This window comes from Ornithorhynchus anatinus, chromosome X1 (genome assembly GCF_004115215.2).
Source record: "Ornithorhynchus anatinus isolate Pmale09 chromosome X1, mOrnAna1.pri.v4, whole genome shotgun sequence".
Lineage (NCBI taxonomy): Eukaryota > Metazoa > Chordata > Mammalia > Monotremata > Ornithorhynchidae > Ornithorhynchus > Ornithorhynchus anatinus.
The window spans coordinates 90,265,270-90,287,636 of record NC_041749.1 but is presented as its reverse complement, the minus strand read 5'-3'; the positions used below and the strand labels follow the sequence as shown (position 1 = coordinate 90,287,636).

Genomic DNA, 22,367 nt, shown 5'->3' with positions numbered 1-22,367 from the left:
ACTGTACTCTCTCAAGGGTTCAGGACAGTGCTCTGCACACAGTAAGTGCTCAACAACTACCATAGATTGGTATGCCCGCCCCGCCCCCCCCAACAAAAAAAGCTGCCATGAAGAGAACGTTTCTACATAGATTCAAAGTCATTCTAGAAAGGTCATTTGGGATTGGCAAATTCAACAGCAAGGCCTATGATTGCTGAGTGAATGTACCAAACACCATCTTGGGCTCACCAATCACCTAGCGTCTACTAAACAAAAGCCAGACCTCCTGAATTCCCCCATGATCTCAACAATGGCATCTCATGACTCCTATCATCCCTTCCTCCAGCCAGGAGGGTGAGGAGCGGTGGCAGCATGAAAAATCTTCAATTTTCAGAACACTGGGAAGGCTGAGGCTGCAGCTGGGACTGTTGGATTCTGAGACAAGAGGAGCCCGAAACTCTGTTCCTCTAGTCATAATGCCCAACCCTCTTATTGTCTCTAGACTGTAAGCCCTTTGTGGGCCGGGATTGTCTCTCTTTATTGTTGTATTGTACTTTCCAAGCACTTAGTACAGTGTTTTGCACACAGTAAGTGCTCAATAAATATGATTGAATGCATATTGTTGTCCTTGTCTCTTATGCTATTTTTTCCATCTTTTCCTCCATGTCTGTTGACCAGCCCCTCTCTCCAACCTTCAATTAATCAATCCATCAATGGTATTTATTGAATGCTTACTGTGCACACAGCACTTTACTAAGTGCTTGGGAAAGTACAACCCAGTAGAGTTAATAGATGCAATCCCTGTCCATAAGGAGCTTATAGTCTACAGACACTAAAATAAATTACACAGAGGGGAAATGGGAGAGAATAAGGAGATGCACGTAAGCGCTGTGGGGCTGGAGTGAGTATCCAAGTGCTTGAGGATACACTGCCAAGGGACACAGAAGGGAGGGTGGATATTCTCAGATTGTGAGCCCCTTGAGGGGCAGGGGCCTAGTTTATTTGCCACCTGTATTTTTTCCAAGCATTTTATACATCAATCAAAAGTAAGCACTTCATAAATACAATTACCACACTCCTACTACTCCAAGTTCATGCTGACTATTCAGCAATCCTCCATTATAATACTCTTCTTTTAGTGCTTTTATGCAATAACGCTATTTAAATTTAATGCCAGGATTCCTTAGAGTGCTTGCACACTTGGCATGCACTACTATTATTGTTGTGATTACTAATAACAATATTTCAATATTCTCCTCAACATATCCCCCTACCATTGAAGATGAGGCCCTTCAAAAAACACAGAAAACATTCTGCTTGACTCAAATGTTGGGGAATCTATCAATGGTATTTATTGAGGCTTACTGTGTGCAGAGCATTGTATTAAGTGCTTAGGAAAGTATGCCTTCCCTCCTTATAGCTGGCAGACAATTACTCTCCACCCGCCTTCAAAGCCTTATTGAGGGCACATCTCCTCCAAAAAGGCTTCCGTGACTAAGCCCTCTTTTCTTTTTCTTCAGTGCCCTTCTGCATCGCCTTGACTTGCTCCCTTTGTTCATCCCCCCCTCCCAGCCCCACAGGACTTATGTACATATCTGTAATTTATTCATTTAGATTAATGTCTGTCTCCCCCTCTAGACTGTAAGGTCGTTGTGGGCAGGGAATATGTCTGTTATACTGTACTCTCCCCCAACTGCTTAGTACAGTGCTCTGCACACAGTAAGTGCTCAATAAATACGACTGACTGACTATACACAGTAGAGTTGGTAGACACAATATCTGCCCACAAGGAGTTTACAGTCTGGGAGGAAAATATACATTAAAATATATTGCAGATAGGAGAAATGGCAGAATCACTGCAGCACTCAGAGGCACATACAATGGAAAAGTATCTGGTCCGGATGGCAAACCTGCTGTGATCCTCAAAGAATGGAGGGAGACACCCTGCTTAAACACTTTACATCTTTATGCAAATTCTTCCTTCACATATGAACAAAGATGCCACAAGAACTTGAAAATGCTACCATCACCAAGAAGAGAGATTGCAGCTGGCAATTGCATCTCACTGCCATAATTTTAAATGGTATTTGTTAAGCACTTATTATGTACCAGGCACTTTACTAAATGCCAAGGTAATACAAACTAATCAGGTTGGACACAATCCACGTCTCACGTGGGGCTCACAATCTTAATCCCCATTTTATAGATGAGGATACTGAGGCACAAAGAAGTTAAGTGATTTAACCAAGGTTACACAGCAGACAAGAGGTAGAGCCAGTATTAGAACCCAGGTCCTTCTGGCTCCCAAGCCCGTGCTCTATCTACTGGGCCATACCACACCTCGCAAGAATCTAGCCAGGGTTTTCCTGGATCTACTACTGACGAATATCATCGAGTGGAAGCTTCTGGAATCACAGTGTGGCACAGTGGTTGTGAACTTTGCAGGATGTCGGACACAGGAAAAGCACAAGGGAGTAGCACCAAGACCTCAATACCCTACTACTCTGGAAATTGCTTAGAATATTTGTCTGCCTTGGAAAGTTAATTAAGATTCTGGGCTATCTCAAGATGGCATGTCTTGGCTGTGTTGAAGCAAGGTGTGTGTGTGTGGGAGGGTGGGGGTGGGGAATTCCTTTATAAATCTGTTCCCATTGCCAGTAGGGTAAAGCAGGGGTGGAGAGGAAGCCTGATCCTCTCCAATTCCTTCTCTGTCGCTATGCTGGAAGATGCAACAAGAGCTCCGGATTCAGGTGCTGGAATGCACTTCTCTTCCAGGAAACTTCCAATTCAGCAGACATCGACTATCACCCTGACAAACTCTGAGAGACATTCAAGTTATTCCCAGGGACATGCACCCAAGAAGACATGGATAATATTCATTCATTCATTCATTCATTCAATCACATTTATTGAGCACTTACTATGTACACAGCACTGTACTAAGCGCTTGGAATGTACAATTCGGCAACAGATAGAGATAATCCCCACCCAATGACGGGCTCACAGTCTAAACGATGGTTAGACCACTTCCCTGATTCTGCTAGTTTTACAGACTAAGTCCAAAGAGAATCATTCAATCAAAAAGTGTTTATTGGGCATCTAGGAAAACCACTACAGATGTAGGAGAACTGAGCCGCCTTAACCACAACACCCTACTGCTCGTTTTTGTCGACCACATTCGTCTTTGTCTTCTATGTTGTTTTGGCGTTTGGGTTGTTTCCTGTCTCCTTAGATGTTCATTCATTCATTCAATCGTATTTAATGAACGCTTACTGTGTGCAGAGCACTGTACTAACCGCTTGGAATGTACAATTGCGCAACAGATAGAGACCATCCCTGCCCAACGACGGGCTCACAGTCTAATCGGGGGAGACGGACAGACAAAAATAATAGCGATAGATAGAATCAAGGGGATGTACATCCCAAATGCCAGACAGAGAGGAGTCAACTGTACCCTTTCGAGGGATCTCAACTCCCTTTCCTCCTCATCAGCCAGTCAGTCAATCCTATTTATTGAGTAGTTACTGTGTGCAGTGCACTGTACTAAATGCTTGGGAGAATACCATATAACAGAGTTGGTAGATATGTTCCCAGCCCACAGTGGGAGACAGAGAAAAAAAAACAAGTAGGCAGGCATCAATGCTATCAAAATAAATAGAATCATAGATTCATGCACATCATTAATGAAATAAATAGAGTACGCAATAATATACTCAAGTGATGTATTTCTCCGGGACCCCCGTTACCATTTAATTCGTAGATGGCGAGTCCCGGGAAGGCCAGGAACGGGGGGGTGCGGGGGAAGGAAAGTTAGTCGAGTAGTAGACGAGGGTCGGGCGGGGGAGAGTGAGTAGGCTAAAGGGCAGTTCGAGAGTCAAAGGGGAGGGACAAAGATGGGACGGACAGAGAGGGGAGAGAGACAGAGACAGAGAGAGACACGGAAGGAGGGAGAGACGGAGGGGGGAGGGGGAGAGAGAGTGCGCGCGAGAAGGTTCCACCCTATCACCATCAAGGGGTGGCAGCCCCGCCTCCTACTGGCGAAAAGGAGGCGGGGCTGCCACCCCTTGATGGTGATAGGGTGGAGCCTTCTCGCGCGCACTCTCCCACAAGCCCCTCGGTGCCAAGTCGCGTTGGCAACGGACGGTTAGCTCGACGCGGGGCCTGCGAAGAATTACCCTGAGGTACGTTTTTTGAATTCTGAGGGATTTCTGTCATAATTCCCATCGATCTGCCTCCTCTTCGCTCTCTGGTTGGCCACCGGTCCGCCCTTCCTTGGCGGGCGGACAGTAATGGGCCTCCGACTGGATCTGAAGTAATTTTTTTTATTTTTCTTCGATATTTCTCAAGGAAATGTTTTTTTTTAAAAATTCTGAGGGGTTTATCTCATAGCTCCCATCGACTTGCGTCCCCTTCTCTTTCTACTTGTCCACCGGTCCGCCCTTCCTTGACGGGGGCCTGTAATGGACCACGGACTGGATCTGAAGTAATTTTTTTTTATTTTTCGATATTTCTCAAGGAAATGTTTTTTTAAAAAATTCTGAGGGGTTTATCTCATAGCTCCCATCGACTTGCGTCCCCTTCTCTTTCTACTTGTCCACCGGTCCTCCCTTCCTTGACGGGGGCCTGTAATGGACCACGGACTGGATCTGAAGTAATTTTTTTTTAATTTTTCGATATTTCTCAAGGAAATTTTGTTTTTAATTCTGAGGGGTTTATCTCATAGCTCCCATCGATTTACGTCCCCTTCTCTTTCTGCTTGTCCATCGGTGCGCCCTTTCTTGTCTCGCGGACTGTAACGGGCCACGGACTGGATCTGAAATAATTTTTTTTTATTTTTCTTCGACATTTCTGAGGGAAATGTGTGTTTTTTTTTAATTCTGAGGGGTTTATCTCGTAGCGACCCTCGATTTTCGTCCCCGTCTTCTTCTACGTGTCCGTCCACCCTTTCTTGGTTCGCGGACCGTAATGGGACACGGACTGGAACTGAAGTATTTCTTTTGGATTATTTTCGGCATTTCTGAGGGAAAAGAGGGCGGTGAAGATGTAGGCAAGGGAGCGGACAGGGAATCGATTCAACGGAGCGGCAAGGAGCGGGGCTAAGTGTCGTGAGCAGGAGAACGAGTAATGGCGAGTCAGCCGATGGTTGGGATTGGGATATTTTGAGTTAGGAGACTCCAGCCTCCATTAGACGCGTTTCCACGGGTTTTTATTTATTTATTTATTCATCTATTTTCGTATCTGTTCTCATTTCAGCACTTGCTGGGGGCATCCGTTATTTTTCTGGGGGGAGGGGCGGGGGGAAGGGCAGGGGCAGGTTATTGAATGCATGAATGCATGAATGAATGAATGGTTTCGGGCTTCCATTTCACATCCGCAGCACTTTTTGCTTTTTCCCCGGATGTACGCGGCCCCATCTTCCCACTTCCGTAGGGCACCGTTCGGCCCCGGGGCCTCGCAGCTCCGACCCCTCCCTTCGTCCCAAGATGGGGCGCGGTGCCTCAGCGACGGGGACGGACGAGGCCCCGGAGGTCCCCGAATCCCGGATGGGTTTCCACCCCTCCGCAGGACGCGCACCGTCGCAAAGTCGGTTGGCCCGAAGGCGGTTGGTCCGAAATCGCCGGTCCCAGGGCCGGACGGGGTTGGCAGCGGGTGGGGGAGGGGGGAGAGAGGAGAGGGGGAGGGGAGGAGAGCGCGTAAAGGGACCAAGGTTGGAAGGCGTTTCGGAAATGGGGTTGCAGCGTTTGGGCGGGAAGCGGGGCCACGTGATTCCCCGGCCGCGGGATATGACGTTCGTCTCCGCCGGGGAGGAAACGGCCCCGCGTGGTCTCCGCGAGGGAGTGTCGCGCTGGAAAGGGAACGGTTGCACCGCACTGTTTACCTTTGCCTGAATAATCAAATCTGCACGGTGAAGTTGGGAGAAGCAAGAGACGGCACTTTAGCGGGCGCGGGGCAGAGGGTGGAGGAGGTTGTAGAGCCTTTTTAATTTCATCCCATTGTTAGAAATCATAGGTTAAAATTTTTTAACGATCCTAAATATTTTCATTTATGCTTGGCCTCCAGTCTACCCATATGAAGCCTCTTGGCAAAGTACAATATCGTCAAGAGTTTAGTACAGTGCTCTGCACACGTTTAGACTGGAGCCCGTTATTGGGCAGGGATTGTCTCTATCTGTTGCCAAATTGTCCATTCCAAGCGCTTAGTACAGTGCTCTGCACATAGTAAGTGCTCAATAAATACGGTTGAATAAATGAATGAATTAACGCTCAATAAATGCCATTGATTGATTCTCCAATAATAATGGTAATAACTGTGGTATTCGTTATGCACTTCTCTGAACTCTAACAGCTCAAACCTCCCGGCCTGCAATCCTTGGGTAATTCTCCCCCTCCCTGAATTCTCATGCGAGTAGCAGTTATTTAGTCCAGGTTTTTTCATTGCTTTCTTACTCTTGTTACAGTTGTGTCTATGTTCATGTTTCCCTTCTTCATATGTGGTCAGATCTGTGTCTGCCTGTTTCCCCTCATGAAATTGTAAGGTCTTTGAAGATCAGAACCATTTCTTCTGTTTTTCTTCTATGCTCCCAAGCACCTAGTACCTGCTCAACACGCAGTAGGAGCTTAAAAACGAGAAGAGGTGCATGGTCGCTATCTTTATCTCATTCACAGCTTGCGCAGCCTGAATAGCAACCCGATTCCCAACTGCTTCTACATGGAGCCGTCAAGAGAAGGTAAGCAGAACGAACACCCCTCACCCCACCCACTCCTGGCAATCGGCTGCTTTGCGTTGCCGTGGTCCGTTGTTTGAACCTCTGACTTTACTTCTGTTACCCTACCAACCTCTCAACATAGCAGTCCCTCTCCCCAGCCTCTCTCACTCTTAGCCCTTGTCTCTTACCAGATACTAATGATTCGAGCTCTTCTTCTGTTCCCACTGTGTTTCATCGTGATGAGGGGCGTCTCTTTAGAGATGCAGAGGACACTATCAACTCCGAGGGACTGCAGGTACACCCCACCCAAACCCGGGATGAGGAGGAGGAGGAGAGTGAAATTCAGAAATGGAGAGGCAGACTGGGAGAAGGGTGTGCCTGTTAAATGCTGGGACAGTTTTTATGGAAAAGCTTGCTTTGTTCTCCTTCGTGATGAATGAATCATAAAAAAAGGCTCCGGGGACCCCCAAGACCACACATATTTTTAATGGAATTTGTTCTTGCTTTTCCCTACCCTGATGCTCAAAAAAATCTTCTTTGCAGGAGATTGCAGACACTGAACACCTCTCCATAAGTGAGATTCAGGCCCTGCTGACCCTTGTCAATCTCTCCAATTCCTGCCCCCGAATGGGTGGGAATCAGGGCAACACCTATGGTAACTCCGCTCAGGTGGCCCAGGAAGAGGCAGCCTCAACCAGCTCGGCTGATGCAAGCAACTTCTCCATCGATGCCAGCTCTCTTGGAGCCGGGGAACCGGCTTACTTGCGTTCCAATGAAGTGGTCCAGCCACCTCTGCCCCATGTTTGGCACCGGAGCAGGAGGCAGCTTCGTTACAGCAGCCTGAACACGAGCATCTCTTCTCCAACTTCTACTTATAGCTCCCGGGCTGTAAATGGCAATATCCGAGGCTCCCAACCGGAGATGCCCTCCAGGCCCACCCAGAGGGTCTACTATGCTCGCGGGGCGCGTCGCCGCCTTTCCTGGAACTAGGGCAGCTCAGATGGTTGTCCTAGGAAAGCTCTTCAGCTAGTTAGTGTGGCTTAAGGAAATGTATTTCAGGCTGGGAGACCCAAGTTCTTGTTCTAGATTTGGTAGTGATCTGCTGTGACCTTGGACAACGCACTTAATCCCTCTGAGTTTTAACTTCTTCATTTGAAAAATCAGGGTGTGTCCCCCTTCCCCCCACTCCCTACACACAGACATCTCGGGTATGTGTGTTATTGGGCAGGGGAATTTAATGGGAAGGTATTGTAGAATGATAGGTAGTTGCTGATAATTATTCTCCGTGTCTAGGTTTCGCTGAAAAGACCCAGGTGGAACCCATAAGTCCTTCCACGCTCTGAATTTATTGTCCAAATACAAATAGTTGCAGCACTTGACCCTTTCTGTAAAGGTCTGATTCTGATTATAGGTTAGGTGGTCTTCCCAGAGCAAATATGGTCACACATTTGTCGTCTCATGTAGTGTTTGAAGTTGTTGGAAAAAAATAAATGAAAAATTCAAAAATTCAAAGTCTCATTTTTTTGTCATAAAGGAATGACAAAAAGCCCATCAAAGCCACTAGTCCCTCATCCATTTGGTAAGCCTTGGTCCAAGAATACCCTACCCACATGGGAATACCATTTTGGCTAGGAGGTATGGGAATGGACTTGGAACTTCATTACTGTCCATCTACTGAGGAAACACAGCTTTCCTTAGGAAGCAAAGTCCCCACACCCATCGAGGTTTTTTTTTTCTGGTATTTGTTAAGCACTTAACTGTGTGCCAGGCACTGTTCTAAGCTCTGGGCTAGATAGCAGGTAATCAGGCTGGACACAGTCCCTGTCCCACATGGGAATCGCCATCTTAATCCCCATTTTACAGATGAGGTAACTGAGGCACAGAGTAGTGAAGTGACTTGCTCAGCTTGGGTTGTAGTTACACCACTTGCCTTTAGCCTTTTCCCCCATCCCAGAGCTCAAACAGCGAGGTCTGCTGTTTCAAGTGCAAAATAAGGCACAGGAAACACTCCTCATGAAGTGGGTTGTGAAGCTAATGGGAGTTGGGCAGACTAAAAAGCACCTGTATGTTCAAGAGAGGTTTATATGAAAACAGAAGGAAAGTTAGGGACGCTAAGTGGTCCATTCCTGGGAGTTTCACTAGGTGGGTGGGAGTCCCCCTTCGACTCCATCGGTATGTGGGATGGGGGTGTGAAAGCAGAAATGTGGTCCCTAAATCCTACCCCACCCCCACCTCCCTTGATTAATGTCCTGCTGCCTTCACCTGTTAGAACTCCAGACAGCCCCTGCTCCCCGTGCCTTAAGGATCTCCACTCCACCAGCTGATGCCAGAGGGCTGCCGCTGAGCAGAGCTACATAGTGGTTGGGCAGGGCAACAGTGACTTGGTTTCAGATGGGTTACTGTTTTCCCCTTGCCTTTATGGCAGTTTTCACAGGACCATGCGCGTGTGCGCGCACACACACACACACACACACACACATTGAACCAAAATGTCTGCTTTCCAATCTCACCTGGGCCCATCCTCTAGTGGATTGAGTACAGCCAGTCATTCATTTTGAATGGGTATGAAAAAAGCAAACCAGCAGAATCATTTACTGAGTTCATAACAAGAAATTTAATGTTTTGAGACTGTATTGAAATCATAACAGGAGAGAACAAGGGTCTTAATATTTAAAAAGTATATGATTTTTGTTCAAACTTTCCCAATTCTCTTGACCCTGATGAAGGTGTAGCTGCCTTGAAAGGGTAGGTGTTTAAAAGACTTAGATGTTTGAAAGTGGAAGGAGAGGTTCTGGTAGATGACTCTTGCAGGAGTGACAATTTTTCTTTAGTGGTCTTAAAGGCAGTCCCTGCCTTTTTCCTTTTAGAACAACCTTTCTAAGTCATCCTGACCACCCTTGGCATCCCAACCACGTCCCCTGACATCACCGCTTGCCTTTAGGATGTTCACAGTCCCTATACTGTCTAGAAGCCACATAGGTTGGGGAGGGCATAGGGGAGATGAAGGTGAAGTTGGGGATTCTTGGGATGGGAGAGGTTAGAGGCATCTTGGTGCACATCAATGGAGAGCTTGTTCTTTCTAGGTACTTGGATACAAAGGACCTTCTGCAAAGTGCTCTGTGGTGATCGAAGGTATGGGGTGTGGTTGGAGTTGAAGAGGCTTTTACTTACTTCCTTGAGTCAGCTAAGGGCCAGAAGCTGCCTTTCCTTGTCCTCTAGGTTATCACAAGTAAGGAGGAAGATTTGTAACTGTAATGAATCTATTTAGGTGCTGGGCTGAGGGTCTAGGAAGGGGATGATTGCTAAGCTAGAGGGCCTGAGCCTGGCCCTTAGGGCATCTAAGAACTAAGAATCTGAGCACTATTGGGCTTTAGGAGCTGGGGGGGGCTGCCCACGTACACAAAAGAGAGGGGGACATGAAATGTGAATTGTGTGGGATGTGAGGGTGTACAGAGAAAGAAGAGGGTGACCCACACATTAGTTCCCTGACTCTATAGCTTTAAGAATCCCAGGACAGGCGGCGACAGACATTCTGGGGGGAATGAGCTGCACCTTCGGCGGCCTGAGGGAGCTGTTGCTCGGCCTTGAAGCTTTCTGGGACCAAGATGCCCTTGGGTTTGAAGTTGGAGGGTGAAGAGTTGGCCTCTGGAGATTGATTCCTGCTCAGGATTCCTCTTCTGGCCTCAGGCTGGTTGGTGCAGAAGGGGGAGGAGGAGAAGAGACTCAGCTGGGTTCTCTGACCTGATTGCTGATTGGTACTGTTGACCCTGCCCATTTCCATGGACCCCCGAATTTGCTCCTGGGTACTGAATGATCTCTGGAAGGCTGGCTCCATCTGACTCAGAGTGATGGGATCAGGGTCTGTGGTCCCCTAGAGGAAGAAGACCAGGGAAAAAATGAGTTCCTTGAGACTTAAGAAAGAGAAAGCAACATATTTATCCAAAAATCCTGGACCCATACAGCAGCATTTTCCATTCAATCAGTCAATCAATCACATTAATTGAGCGCTTATTGGGTGTAAAGCACTGCACTAAGAGCTTGGAACAGAACAATACGACAGAGTTGGTAGACACGTTCCCGGCCCACAACCAGTTTACAGTCTAGAGGAGGAGACAGACATTAATATAAATACATAAATTATAGATATGTACGTAAGTTCTGTGGAGCTGAGGGAGGGGTGAAAAAAGGGAGCAAATGCAAGTGCAAGGGTGATCCAGAAGGGAGGGGGAGAAGAGAAAATGAGGGCCAAGTCAGGGAAGGTTTCTTGGAGGAGATGAGCTTTCAATAAAGATTTAAAGGTGGGGAGAGTAACTGGCTGTTGGATATGAAGAGGGAGGGCGTTCCAGGCCAGCAGCGGGATGTGGCCAAGAGTCAGGGCTGAGATCAAGGTGCAGTGAGTAAGTTGGAATTAGAGGCCCGAAATGTGCGGGCTGGGTTGTAATGGGAGAGCAGCAAGGTAACGTAGGAAGGGGCCAGATGATTGAGTGCTTTAAAGGCGATAGTGAGGAGTTTCTGTTTGATGTGGAAGTGGATGGGCAACCACTGGAAGTTCTTGAGAGTGGAGAAACATGGACTGAACATTTACTCCTTGACTCTCTTCAAGGGAGGATGGGGCAGAAAGTTCATCTTGTAAAGGTCTCACCCAATTTGCTAAATGCAGAGCACTCTTCCAAGCACATTGTGAGGGTTCAGTAAATAGTACTGATTGATCGATCACTTTTTTGTTTTGGTATTTGTTAAACGCTTACTATGTTTCAGGCATTGTACTAAGTACTAGGTAGATATGAGATAATCAGGTTGGACACAGTCCCTGTCTGTCCCGCACAGGGCTCACAGTCTTAATCCCCATTTCGCAGATGAGGTAACCAAGGCACAGAGAAGTGAAGGGACTTGCCCAAGGTCACTCAACAGACAAGTGGCAGAGCTGGGATTAGAACCCAGGTCTTCTGATTCCCAGGCCCATGCTCTTTCCACTAGGCCATGCTGCTTGGCTTTAGGTAAATGCTGGGGAACACAGACTAAACGTGGAAGGCAGAGTTCCTCCTCTGCAGGAGCTTATGGGGGAGACAGGCAGACAAGGATTATATTCACACATTGAGAAGCAGCGTGGCCTAGTGGAAAAGAGCTTGGACCTTGGAGTCAGAGGCCTGGTTTCTCATCCTGCTCTACCACCTACCTGCTGGGTGACCTTGGACAAGTCACTTCACTTCTCTGTGCCTCAGTTTCCTCATCTGCAAAATGGGGATTCAATACCTGTTTTCTCTCCTACTTAGATTGTGAACCCCATGTGGGAACTGATAATCTTGTATATACTCCAGCGCTTAGTACAGTGCTTGGCCCACAGGTAAGCGCTTAATGAATACCACAATTATTATTATTATTACTATACACTGGCATAAGAGGAAAAACCTAGCTACAACTAGAAACCATAAAATAAGTAAATCATGAATAAATGCAGTCAGTAAATAAACTAACACACTCAACCTACGTGCTTTAAGGGTGACTTGATGGAATGACCTAACCGGGAAGGGGTGATTAGTTGGGGATTCCTCCTGTTTAGGTTTAGAGGAGTTTTAAGATAGGGAAACGGTTGGACAGATGTGGGAGTTGGGGGAGAATTCCAGTGTGTTGGAAATGGGAGAGTTGAGACTGAAGCACCATCCAGAGGTTAGTTTGGGAGGTGCAAATGAAAGAAACTGGGCCCTTTCTCCTGTCTCTCCCCGCTCCAGTCTATTCTTCATTCCTCTGCCCGGATCATCTTCCTGCAGAAATGCTCTGGGCATGTCACTCCCCTCCTTAAAAACCTCCAGTGGTTGCCCATCAACCTCCGCACGAAACAAAAACTTCTCACTCTAAGCTTCAAGGCTCTCCATCACCTTGCCCCCTCCTATCTCGCCTCCCTTCTCTCTTTCTACTACCCACCCCGCACGCTCCGCTCCTCTGCCGCTCACCTCCTCACCGTCCCCCGTTCACGCCTATCCCGCCGTCGACCCCTGGCCCACGTCCTCCTGCTGTCCTGGAATGCCCTTCCCCCTCACCTCCGCCAAACGAACTCTCTTCCCCTCTTCAAAGCCCTACTGACAGCTCACCTCCTCCAAGAGGTCTTGCCAGACTGAGATTGAGCTTCCCCTTTTCCCTCTGTTCCCTCTGCTGCCTCTCTGCCCCCCCCTTCACCTCCCCTGAGCTAAGCCTCCTTTCCCCCCTTTCCCTCTGCTCCTCCCCCTCTCTCTTCCCCTCCCCTCAGCACTGTGCTTATTTGCTCATTTGTATGTATTTTTATTACCCTATTTATTTTGTTAATAAGGTGTACATCCCCTTGATTCTATTTATTGCTACTGCTTTTGTCTGTCTGTTTCCCCCAGTTAGACTGTAAGCTTGTCAATGGGCAGGGATTGTCTCTATCTATTGCCGAATTGTACATTCCAAGCGCTTAGTACAGTGCTCTGCACATAGTAAGCGCTCAGTAAATACTATTGAATGAATGAATGAAAGAAGAGTGTGGAAAGGTAAAGGAGACAGTCGGTGGAGAGTCTTGAATCGAGCAGTTAAGAGTTTCTGTTTACTGCCGAGAAAAATGGACTGACCTGGAATGGCACTGGATTCCTGCTGGCTTCATAAACTGGACCAATCTTATTGGAAGCAGTGGGCGGGTTGCCTGTGGGTAGAGTCATAAGGGAAAGAGTGGTGAGATAGGAGATCTTGGACTGATACCAAAATATGAATATATAGACTCACTGCAAGAATGAGGTGAGGAGCAGGGGGGAGAGCAGGGGGAGCTAATGCAGGAGAGCAAGCTTCTTGGAGGAGGTAGGCATCAGGCTGCAAGAGAAAGGTGAAGAAAGAGGAAGGATGGGGGAACAAGACTAGAGATGATAAGGGACAGAAGTCCATGCCTAAGTGACAGATTGGGCACAGACCTGGAGATCAAAGGATGACTGAGGAAGAGATGTTTGGGCAAAGGCAGCTTGGACAGAACAGAAGTTGAGGCTGGAGATTAAGGGGAGAAGAGAGCGCTCAAAGCAAAGGAGAGACATGCAGCCAGGGAATTAGTGGGACTGCTCTCTTCTGCTCCTTCCCAGTTGGTTTGGTTTTGCTCTGTTTGTGGTATTTGCTAAGTAATTACTATATGCCAGGCACTGTTCTTCTTCCACACCTTTCCTGGGTATGCCTCTTCTGCGCCAGCTAGACACCCACCCTCTTTGTTCAACCTCTCATTCCAGCAAGCCAAAATGCTTCCCAATTGTCTTCAAGGCTCTCTACTAGCTCTTCTAATAGTTCATATCTCTTCCTTTCATCCTGAACTCCCCAGCTAGCATTCTTCACTCTTCCCAAACTCACCTTCTTATTGTACTTTGCTCTCAACTTTCACACCTCCAACTCCTCTCGCACTCTGTTCCTCCCAAACCTCAGGTCTCACTTCCAATGGTAAGCAAGACCAGCAGGCTCTACTTCAGGGTTGCAGGTGATCTCAAATTACTTCTTGACTCGTCCAAGATGGCCACCACTTGGGACATTCACGAGGATTCCCTGACCTCATTAAGATGGCCACAGCACATGTGCAGAGTCCCCACCCCACCCTTCACTCTGTCACAGGTGCGGCAGTCATTTTTAATGTATTACAGGATCCTCTGCTTCTCCACCCACCCCCTAACAACAGTCCTTCCGCCAGTCCCTCGCAGCCAGGCAGCTGTTTATTTCAGGGTGCTCAGAGTTGTGAGCAAACAGACCTGAAGTAGCTATCCCCTGAGCTTCCTCCCTGCTTCTTGCACCTGACTAGTCCCTGGCTGTTGTCGTTGTGGAGATGTTCTGCCTTTGTCCCGATGGCAAAGGGCTGGTGGATTCTGCCCCTTCAGGGATAGTGACGGCTTCGAATCAGTGCAGAAGATATCTACTTGGGGCCTGCTCGCCTTGGAGATGCTCTGTGCTTACCCCACAGTAACAAGAGCCCCAAAGAGGGGATTCCCCAAGCTGAATCAGAGCCATCACAGCTGGACTCTCTCGTGGCCGGGATCCACAGACCTTGTCCCTGGTTGCTGTTGAAACTCTGCAGCTTATCTTCCCACCGCAGCCCTGCAGCCACTTCCAATCCCACGAACAGGCCCCCTTCAGTTTTCGGGGGCGATCTCCCCTGCCAGCTACGGGACTCTCTTGTCCTAGCTACCTCTGCTTCAAGGACCTGGCTGCTGCCACCACCTGCCTGGACCCAAGCAGGTATGGTTGAGTACCCACTACTAGGGTTCCTCAGTGGAGGATGTTTAGGGACAAAGCCGTCATGACGCCTGAGAGCTTGTGCAGGTCCCACCCATTACATCCCTCCCACAGCCCAGTGAAGTAAAAATATCTCTGCAGTTTTTTGCTTAGTGTTTTAAAAGCATCAAAAAAATGTTCCGGCAGTCAGACCCCACTCTGCCTCTGCATCAGCTTTCGATTCCCCCTTGCCAGAACCTTCTTCCGGCCCCAGCAGCAACTCCATGTTAGTCATGCACAGTGAGAGGCTGCCATCTTGGAAATGTTGCACCATGGACCATGTGAGGGGCGGCACTAAAGACGCTTACCTCAGGGTGTGTGGCTTTCTGAAGGTGGCCCTGCCCAGCTTGGGACTCCCTGCCAATCTGCCAGAGCACAGCAATCCCCATCTTCAGAGACTTCCTAAAAGTCCACCTCCTTCAAGAAACTTTGCCACAACACCCTAGTTACCCTGAGCACTTATTTATTTTAACTCTATCCTCAGCACTTCTATAGATATGCATGCTTATTTGTATACTCAGTTACTTATTCAGCTCTTTCATCCTGATGGACTTGTACTTCCTGTTGGATCCTGGTTCTTCCTCCTGCTCCCATTATTTGTAAATAATTTTTACTCGGTTGTCTTCAATCAATCAATGGCATTTATTGAGCACTTACTGTGTGCAGAGCACTGTACTAAGCACTTGGGGGAGAACAATACAACAGATTCTTTCCCCATTAAGCTGCAAACTCTTTGGGGGCAGAGAATGTATGTCTTATGTCTGTTGAACTCTTCCAAACACAGTAGTACTTGTGTGGCAATTGCGTGGCAGTGTTTTGCACTCAGTAGGGGCACAGTAAATGCCATCAGTAGGTTGATAGGGATACGAAGAACAACAACCCAGGAAACAGCAAGTTTACCTTAAAAGAGAGGCCAGAGTTGAACTGCCCACAGCTCCTGCTGTTATTTTGTGGAATGAGACGAGGAAGGGCCACAGGAGCTCAGCACTGAGACTTACCTGCAGCCAGTGAAGGGAACGGGTTGTTGGAGCCCATGGAGGACTGAAATCCATCCCTAAAAGGAAGACAAAATGGGCCAGTTCAATCTCTCTCCAGCCCAGCACAACCTGGAAGCCCCACTTTCTGGGTCTCCTGGATCTAAGCCCAGCAGCCACTGACTGGACACCACCAGAGCAGGACAAACCCATTCTCACCCAAGTGGGGCATGTCCTAGCACCAACCTGAAGGTACGGCCACACCAGGCTCGCTGCCTTCCTTACCTTGTTCCTTGGGGCGGAGACACCTCCATGTATTCCTGTTCAGGGCTGACATTGATGCCATAAGAGCTGAAGGCAGGGCTGGATCTGGGCCTGGGGGTGAAGTTGAACTTGGGGCTGGAGTCAACACCAGCGCCAAAGACGAACTTGGGGCCGGATTCGACGCTGGAACCGCAGCTGAACTTGGGCCCGGAGTTGACGTTGGAACCAAATTTGAACTGGGGGCTGGAGCCAAAGTTGGAGCCCGAGCCAATGTGGGGACCAGAATCGGTGCTGGGGCCAAAGTTGAAGTGGGGTCCGGAGCCGACGATGGGGCCGGAGCCAAATGCAGGGCTGGAGCCGATGTTGGGATTGAAGCCAAATCTGGCGAGGGAACTGATGCTGGGGTCGGAGCCAAATTTGGGTCTGGAGCCCACGATGGGGGCAAAGCTGAACTGAGGAACGGAGCCAACGTTGGTGCCACTGGACCCCACGCTGGTGCCGAAGCCGAAACTAGGACCGGAGTCGATGCTGGGGTTCAAGCTGACCTGGGGGCTGGAGCTGACCTTGTGGCCCAAGCCGAAATGGGGGCCAGAACCGATGCTGGGAGCCAACATGAACTGAGGGTCAGAGCTGATGATGGGGCCCAAACTGGCACTGCGGCTGGAGCTGCTGACCTGGTCGCCCAAACTGGCACTGCGGCTAAAGCTGACCTTGTGGCCCGAGCTGAACTGGGAGGTAGAGCTGGTGTTGGGGCCGAAGCCGAACCAGGGACCTGCGCTGACATTAGGGCTAGAGGTGGCTTTGTGGCCCAAGCTGTACTGGAACCCAGAGCTGAGGCTGGGGGCCAAGCTGAACTGAGGGTCAGAGCTGGTGATGGGTCCCAAGCTGGCACTGCGGCTAGAGCTGACCTCGTGGCCCAAGCTGAACTGAGAGGTAGAGCTGGTGCTAAGGCCGAAGTTGAACTGGGGTCCTGAGCCAATGATAGGGCTAGAGGTGACCTTATGGGCCAAGCCTAACTGAGAGTTGGAGCTGGTGCTAAGGCCGAAGCTGAACTGGGGTCCTGAGCCAACGATAGGGCTAGAGGTGACCTTATGGGTCAAGCCTAACTGGGACCCAGAGCTGATGCTGGGGCCCAAACTGAACTGGGGGTCAGAGCTGACGATAGGGCCCAAGCTGGCACTGTGGCTGGAGCTGACCTTGTGGCCCAAACTGAACTGGGAGCCCGAGCTGGGGCCAAAGCCGAACTGGGAGCTTGAGCTCATGCTGGGGCCAAAGCTGTACTGGGAGCCAGAGTTAACACTGGCTCCCAAGTGGAACGGGAAGCCAGAGTTGACACCGGCTCCAAAATGTAACTGAGAGCCAGAGCTGACACTGGCTCCAAACCTGAACTGGGAGCCAGAGCTGACTCCAGCAGTAGAGCTAGCCTCGTGGCCCAAGCTGCCCCTGGGGTCCAAGTTGAACTGGGGGCTGGAGTTCATGCTGGGGACAAAGCCAAACTGGGGGTTGGAGTTCATGCTGGGACCAAAGCTGAACTGGGGGCCGGAGCTGATTCTGGGGCTCAAGGTGACCTGGGGGTTGGAGCTGACGCCGGGACCCAAGCTGAACCTGGGACCCGAGCTATAGCTGGGGCCAAGTCCGGGCATCCTGCAAGGAAAGAGCGAATGATGCAAGTGAGACTGGGGCTGGTTGAAGATCTCAAAGTGAACTGGATTGTGTCTTCAGGGGCTGGTGAGATATTCGGAACAGGAAAGACCCTGAAGTTAGGGCCTCTTTTAACCTCAGGATATTGTGTTACCATGATGCCCAACTGAAACCACTTCCTCCATTGCCCCAAGCCCCTAGCCCCATCCAGGGTTGATGGCCCCACCTAGTCTTAATTATGCCCAGAGCTTGGACTGAAAAAGTGTGAACTGGACTGGACTGGAAATCAAGGGCAAGGCGATGGGGAGATTGTTGGGAAAGGGAGGCTTATTGTAGGAGTTGGGGCAAAAATCAAGTTAACGGTGCTTAAGCAGCCCAGAGCTTCTTTCCTTCCTAAAATCATCCCATCCCTCTGAAACCCACTCTCCCTGGGCTCCACGCTCATGCTCACATTGAGCTGAAAAGCAGAGCTCTGTCCCAGTTCCTCTGACCCCAACCTTCCACACTCTGTGCAAAATTGGGATCCCTCTGAAATGCCTCAAATCTGTCACCTGGAAGGACCCAGACACTCCTGAGAAGGGACTAAAGTCGGTTGAGAATTTCCAAAGCCTTAAGTAGAGGTGGGAGAAGAGGAAGCACTGCTAACTAACCCAGTACATCTGATATTGGTCTCCCTGGTGGCCCGCTGGTGGGACTTGATCTAATTTTTCTCCAGCTCATCCATATTTGGGTCTCATCTGTATTTCATTCTTTGAGTTTAAAGCTTGAAATGGAGCCTGGGGCAGGCGGGAATATGAGGGAAAGTCATTCTGGTATAACTAGATCAATTTTGTCATTTTTTTTCTAGGGTGCAAAAGCCAAAAGGATAACACGAGGATATTAAATTGTAGAAAAGGGAACTATGATAAAATGGAGCCTCTAAGAAGTTGTTAAAAGGAGTGGATTAAAAAAAATAGCCCTCTGGAATCTGCTATATCCCTGTGCCCCTCCAGCCCTCCCTTCCTCCTTCCCTCCCACATAACACAAATATCAAAGGCCTGCATAGAAAAATAGACTCTGCCAAGTATAAATCTGCAAGGTTAACTGGCAGGGTAAAAGAAGTATCTATAACAATATAGCATCCAGAAAGCAGGTCAAGTACAAAGAGGCCATTAGGTGGGGTCAAAAAGGAGTGTGAAAAGTTCCTTGCCAAAGATGTCAGAGCAGATAAAGAATTTTCAAATATACAAAAAGCCAGAAGTTGGCCTGGGAGTCAGTGAGGACTCTTGATGAATGTGGGATAAAAGTGCATACAGAGAAGAAAAGGAGATGGCACAGAGGCTCAATTAATTCTTTAACATGGTCTTTACTGAGAGAGCTGTTAGATTCCCACACCCCAATTTTTTTTTTTTGGTCTTTTGGGGTTTTTTTTTATGGCAGACAGGTCAAGAGGCAGTGAATCAAATTGCTGTGACTATACAAGATGTTTTAAACCAAACTGATAGATTGTATTTAAATAAATTACCTGGGTCGGTTGGCATCCATTTTGGAGCACTCGAAGGACTGCTCAGTGGGGACTTACAGTGTTTCTAGCAAGAGTGTAAGCTGTAAGAAGAGAGATAAATTGGTCAAATCTAGAATTTGGTTTAAGATACTTGAGCACTCAAAAAATACAACCTGTTGTTGGTGAAGTGGCCTAATGGAAAGAACCTGGAACAGGGTCAAGAGGCCTGGACTCTAGTCCCAACTCTACTACTGGGCTGCTACATGACATCGGGCAAATCAGTATAACCTTTCTGAGCCTCAGTTTCCTTGTCTGTGAATTGGGGATAAAATACCTGTTCTCCAACCCCCTTAGACTGAGCTCTATGAGGAGGGACTTGGTCCAACCCGATTATCTACCCCAGTGCTTAGTACAGTGCTTAGGGAAGCAGTGTGGCTCAGTGGAAAGAGCAAGGGCTTGGGAGTCAGAGGTCATGGGTTCTAATCCCAGCTTCGCCACTTGTCAGCTGCATGACTTTGGGCAAGTCACTTAACTTCTCTGTGCCTCAGTGACCTCATCTGTCAAATGGAGATTAAGACTGTGAGCCCCACGTGGGACAACCTGATCACCTTGTATCCCCCAGTGCTTAGAACAGTGCTTGGTACATAGTAAGCACTTAACAAATGCCATCATTATTATTATTACAGTCGTTGACACATAGTAAGAGCTGAACAATGACCATAATTACTATTATACCCGCTCTCTTTCCCTCTTAGATTGTGAGCCCCATGTGGAATAGAGACTATCCCTGATCTGATTATGTTATATCTATCCAAGTGCTTAGAAAAGTGCTTAGACTGTGAGCCCGTTGTTGGGCAGGGATTGTCTCTATCTGTTGCCGAATTGAACATTCCAAGCGCTTAGTACAGTGCTCTGCACATAGTAAGCGCTCAACAAATACGATTGAATGAATGAATGAATGAAAAGTGTTGGGAGAAGGAAACGATGATTTCCTAATCTGCTCAAGTTCCTCAAAGAGGTCAATAAACATGTAAAGGGGAATCAGTGGGTGTAATATACTTAAATTTTCAAAAGGTTTTTATGAAGATTTCACATCTTTGACAAGGTTTTACACCCTCATCCTAATCTTCCTTAACCTTTCTGCCACTTCGGACATAGTTGTGTCAAATCTCAAATCTCTCTCCAGCCTTGGTTTTGTAGACACTGTTTGCTCTTGGTTCTTATTTTACCCTTTCAACCACTACTCAACTTCCTTTGCTGACTCTTCTTCCTCTCCTCACTCTTTTACTTTGGGCATCCTCAGGGAGCTTTTCTGGGTCTTTTATCCTTCTCACTCTACATTCATCCTCTTGGGAGGCCCATTTACCCTCATGGTTTCAAATACCACCTCAAAGTGTCCCTGATTCTCTCTCTTTCTTCTCACCTGCAAATCAAAGCCAATATCTGTTTCCCTCCATTTCTTCATACTACATTCCTGCTCAACTCATCTCATCTGTTAGCATCTTTGGTCGTTGGGAAGTCATGCAACAATTTTTCAATAATTCAGTGATAATTCTTTTCCCAACCACTTTCTCAGTGTTGCTTCCCCAGTTCCATGGAAATCCAAAGCCCACTTGCTGGCCTCTGTACCTATGCAATACTCCATACACCAGCCAGGAGGGTCCTCTGAGGTAGTCAGGCTTTATGGTTTGACAGAGTACCAAAAAGCCCCATTCACCATTCCTCCCTGACAACCCATCTCATTCCAGACTGGTTGGCCTTGATGAGCAGTGTGATTTAGGATGTTTCAGGAGGATTGGTCTAGTATAGAAACCCCCCAAGTCAGAACTGGTTTTAGGGCCACCTCCAGGGCTTAGGGTTACTTCAGGGCTGCTTGAGATCCTGGGAAACCCTTCAGTTATGCTCTGGATCTGAATCCATATCCATGGCCAGTGGAAGGGGGAAGTAATATCATTTAGAAGAAGCAACGTGGCTCAGAGAAACAACGTGCCTCAGTGGAAAGAGCACGGGCTTGGGAGTCACAGGATGTGGGGTGTAATCCCGGCTCTGCCACTTGTCTGCTGTGTGACCTTGGGCAAGCCACTTAACTTCTCTGTGCCTCAGTAACCTCATCTGTAAAATGGGGATTAAACTGTGATCCTCATGTGGGATGACCTGCTCACCTTGTATCTACCCCAGTGCTTAGACAGTGCTTGGCACATAGTAAGCATTTAACAAATACTATAATAATAATTATTATTAGGAAATTTACCCTGGAGCATTCAGACTTCTAGGGGACCCTGGAAAAGAGCCAACAAAGTAAAGGAAATACCGGAGTAGCCGACTGCAGTGGAGTTCCCAGGGCAGAGCTTGCTCCTACAGAAGCTCTCTTCCCCCCAACCTCCCTCACCCCGCCCCACCCCACTCTAGAGGAGTAACTGAAGCTCTGCCATGGACTTAGAATGTTGAGGAGTAGAGTCAGTTGGGACCCGTTGGAGAATCTGATCACTTATAAGCAAACCAGGCACTTTCTATTTCATTTCATTTTGACTTCATCATAAGTTTAAGGGGAAAAGAGTATTTTTAATAAGTTGGAGAAAGTTCTAACACAACTGTATTATAAATTAATTGCCCCCCTTCGCCCTCCCCTCGTCACACTCATGAGGCTTTTGCCTCATTATTCAGTGGATCATTGAAAGGAGGGAAAGAGGAAAAGCAGGAGGGAAAGAGGAAAAGCAGGAGGGAAAGAGGAAAAGCAGAAGGAATGAAAACCAAACCTAGATTAGTGCAATTACGGTAGGATTTCTCTCTGCGGTACCGGGTTCCTCGAACAAGGGGCGTTAGAGGCTTCGCCAAGTCGCCTAGCTTTTGCGCATGCGCACTCTGGATGGCAAGAAATGAACTGCCTTTAGCAGGCATGCGCAGTACAGCCTAGGCGAGTAAGAGAAGGGAAATGGCGGCTTCTTCTGTGTGCTGGGTGGGTGGTGCTGCAGGTAGGGCCTTTTTTCGGGCCTGCCGCTCGGTAAGTCACCTATTTTTAACGTCCCTTAACGGGAATCGTCGGATTGATTATGGCAGTCTCGGAATTCCGCCC

General features: G+C 48.3%; 3 protein-coding genes across 5 annotated transcripts in view; 2 read left to right on the top strand and 1 right to left on the bottom strand.

Moving 5' to 3' along the window:
- Positions 1 to 4,198: 4,198 nt before the first annotated feature.
- Positions 4,199 to 8,191, top strand: LOC114806543. Of its 2 annotated transcripts, none has more exons than XM_029051544.2 (4): positions 4,199 to 4,291; positions 6,645 to 6,706; positions 6,877 to 6,980; positions 7,229 to 8,191. In XM_029051544.2, exons 1-4 carry the CDS (start codon positions 4,269 to 4,271, stop codon positions 7,673 to 7,675), a joined length of 636 nt encoding a protein of 211 aa, XP_028907377.1. In that variant the 5' UTR covers positions 4,199 to 4,268; the 3' UTR covers positions 7,676 to 8,191. The 2 variants fall into 2 exon arrangements, with proteins under 2 accessions (XP_028907377.1, XP_028907378.1); XM_029051545.2 differs by lacking the exon at positions 4,199 to 4,291 and adding an exon at positions 5,822 to 5,944.
- A 1,088-nt stretch (positions 8,192 to 9,279) lies between these two features.
- Positions 9,280 to 22,188, bottom strand: LOC103170413 (nuclear pore complex protein NUP62-like). 2 transcript variants are annotated; one of them, XM_007668311.3, is made up of 6 exons: positions 22,051 to 22,188; positions 19,316 to 19,395; positions 16,192 to 17,814; positions 15,931 to 15,986; positions 13,270 to 13,340; positions 9,280 to 10,556 (listed from the first exon to the last, which is right to left on the bottom strand). In XM_007668311.3, the coding sequence occupies exons 2-6, from the start codon at positions 19,333 to 19,335 to the stop codon at positions 10,185 to 10,187; spliced, it is 2,142 nt and encodes a 713-aa protein (XP_007666501.2). In that variant the 5' UTR covers positions 19,336 to 19,395; positions 22,051 to 22,188; the 3' UTR covers positions 9,280 to 10,184. The 2 variants fall into 2 exon arrangements, with proteins under 2 accessions (XP_007666501.2, XP_028906992.1); XM_029051159.2 differs by lacking the exon at positions 22,051 to 22,188 and adding an exon at positions 21,606 to 21,669.
- LOC100074417 (cytochrome b-c1 complex subunit 1, mitochondrial) overlaps positions 22,188 to 22,367 on the top strand; it is a 23,402-nt gene continuing 23,222 nt past the window's right edge. The window contains exon 1 of the mRNA XM_001505983.4: positions 22,188 to 22,295. Within this exon, the coding sequence (XP_001506033.2) occupies positions 22,227 to 22,295 (69 nt within the window). The 5' untranslated portion in view covers positions 22,188 to 22,226. The remainder of the gene's footprint in view (positions 22,296 to 22,367) is intronic.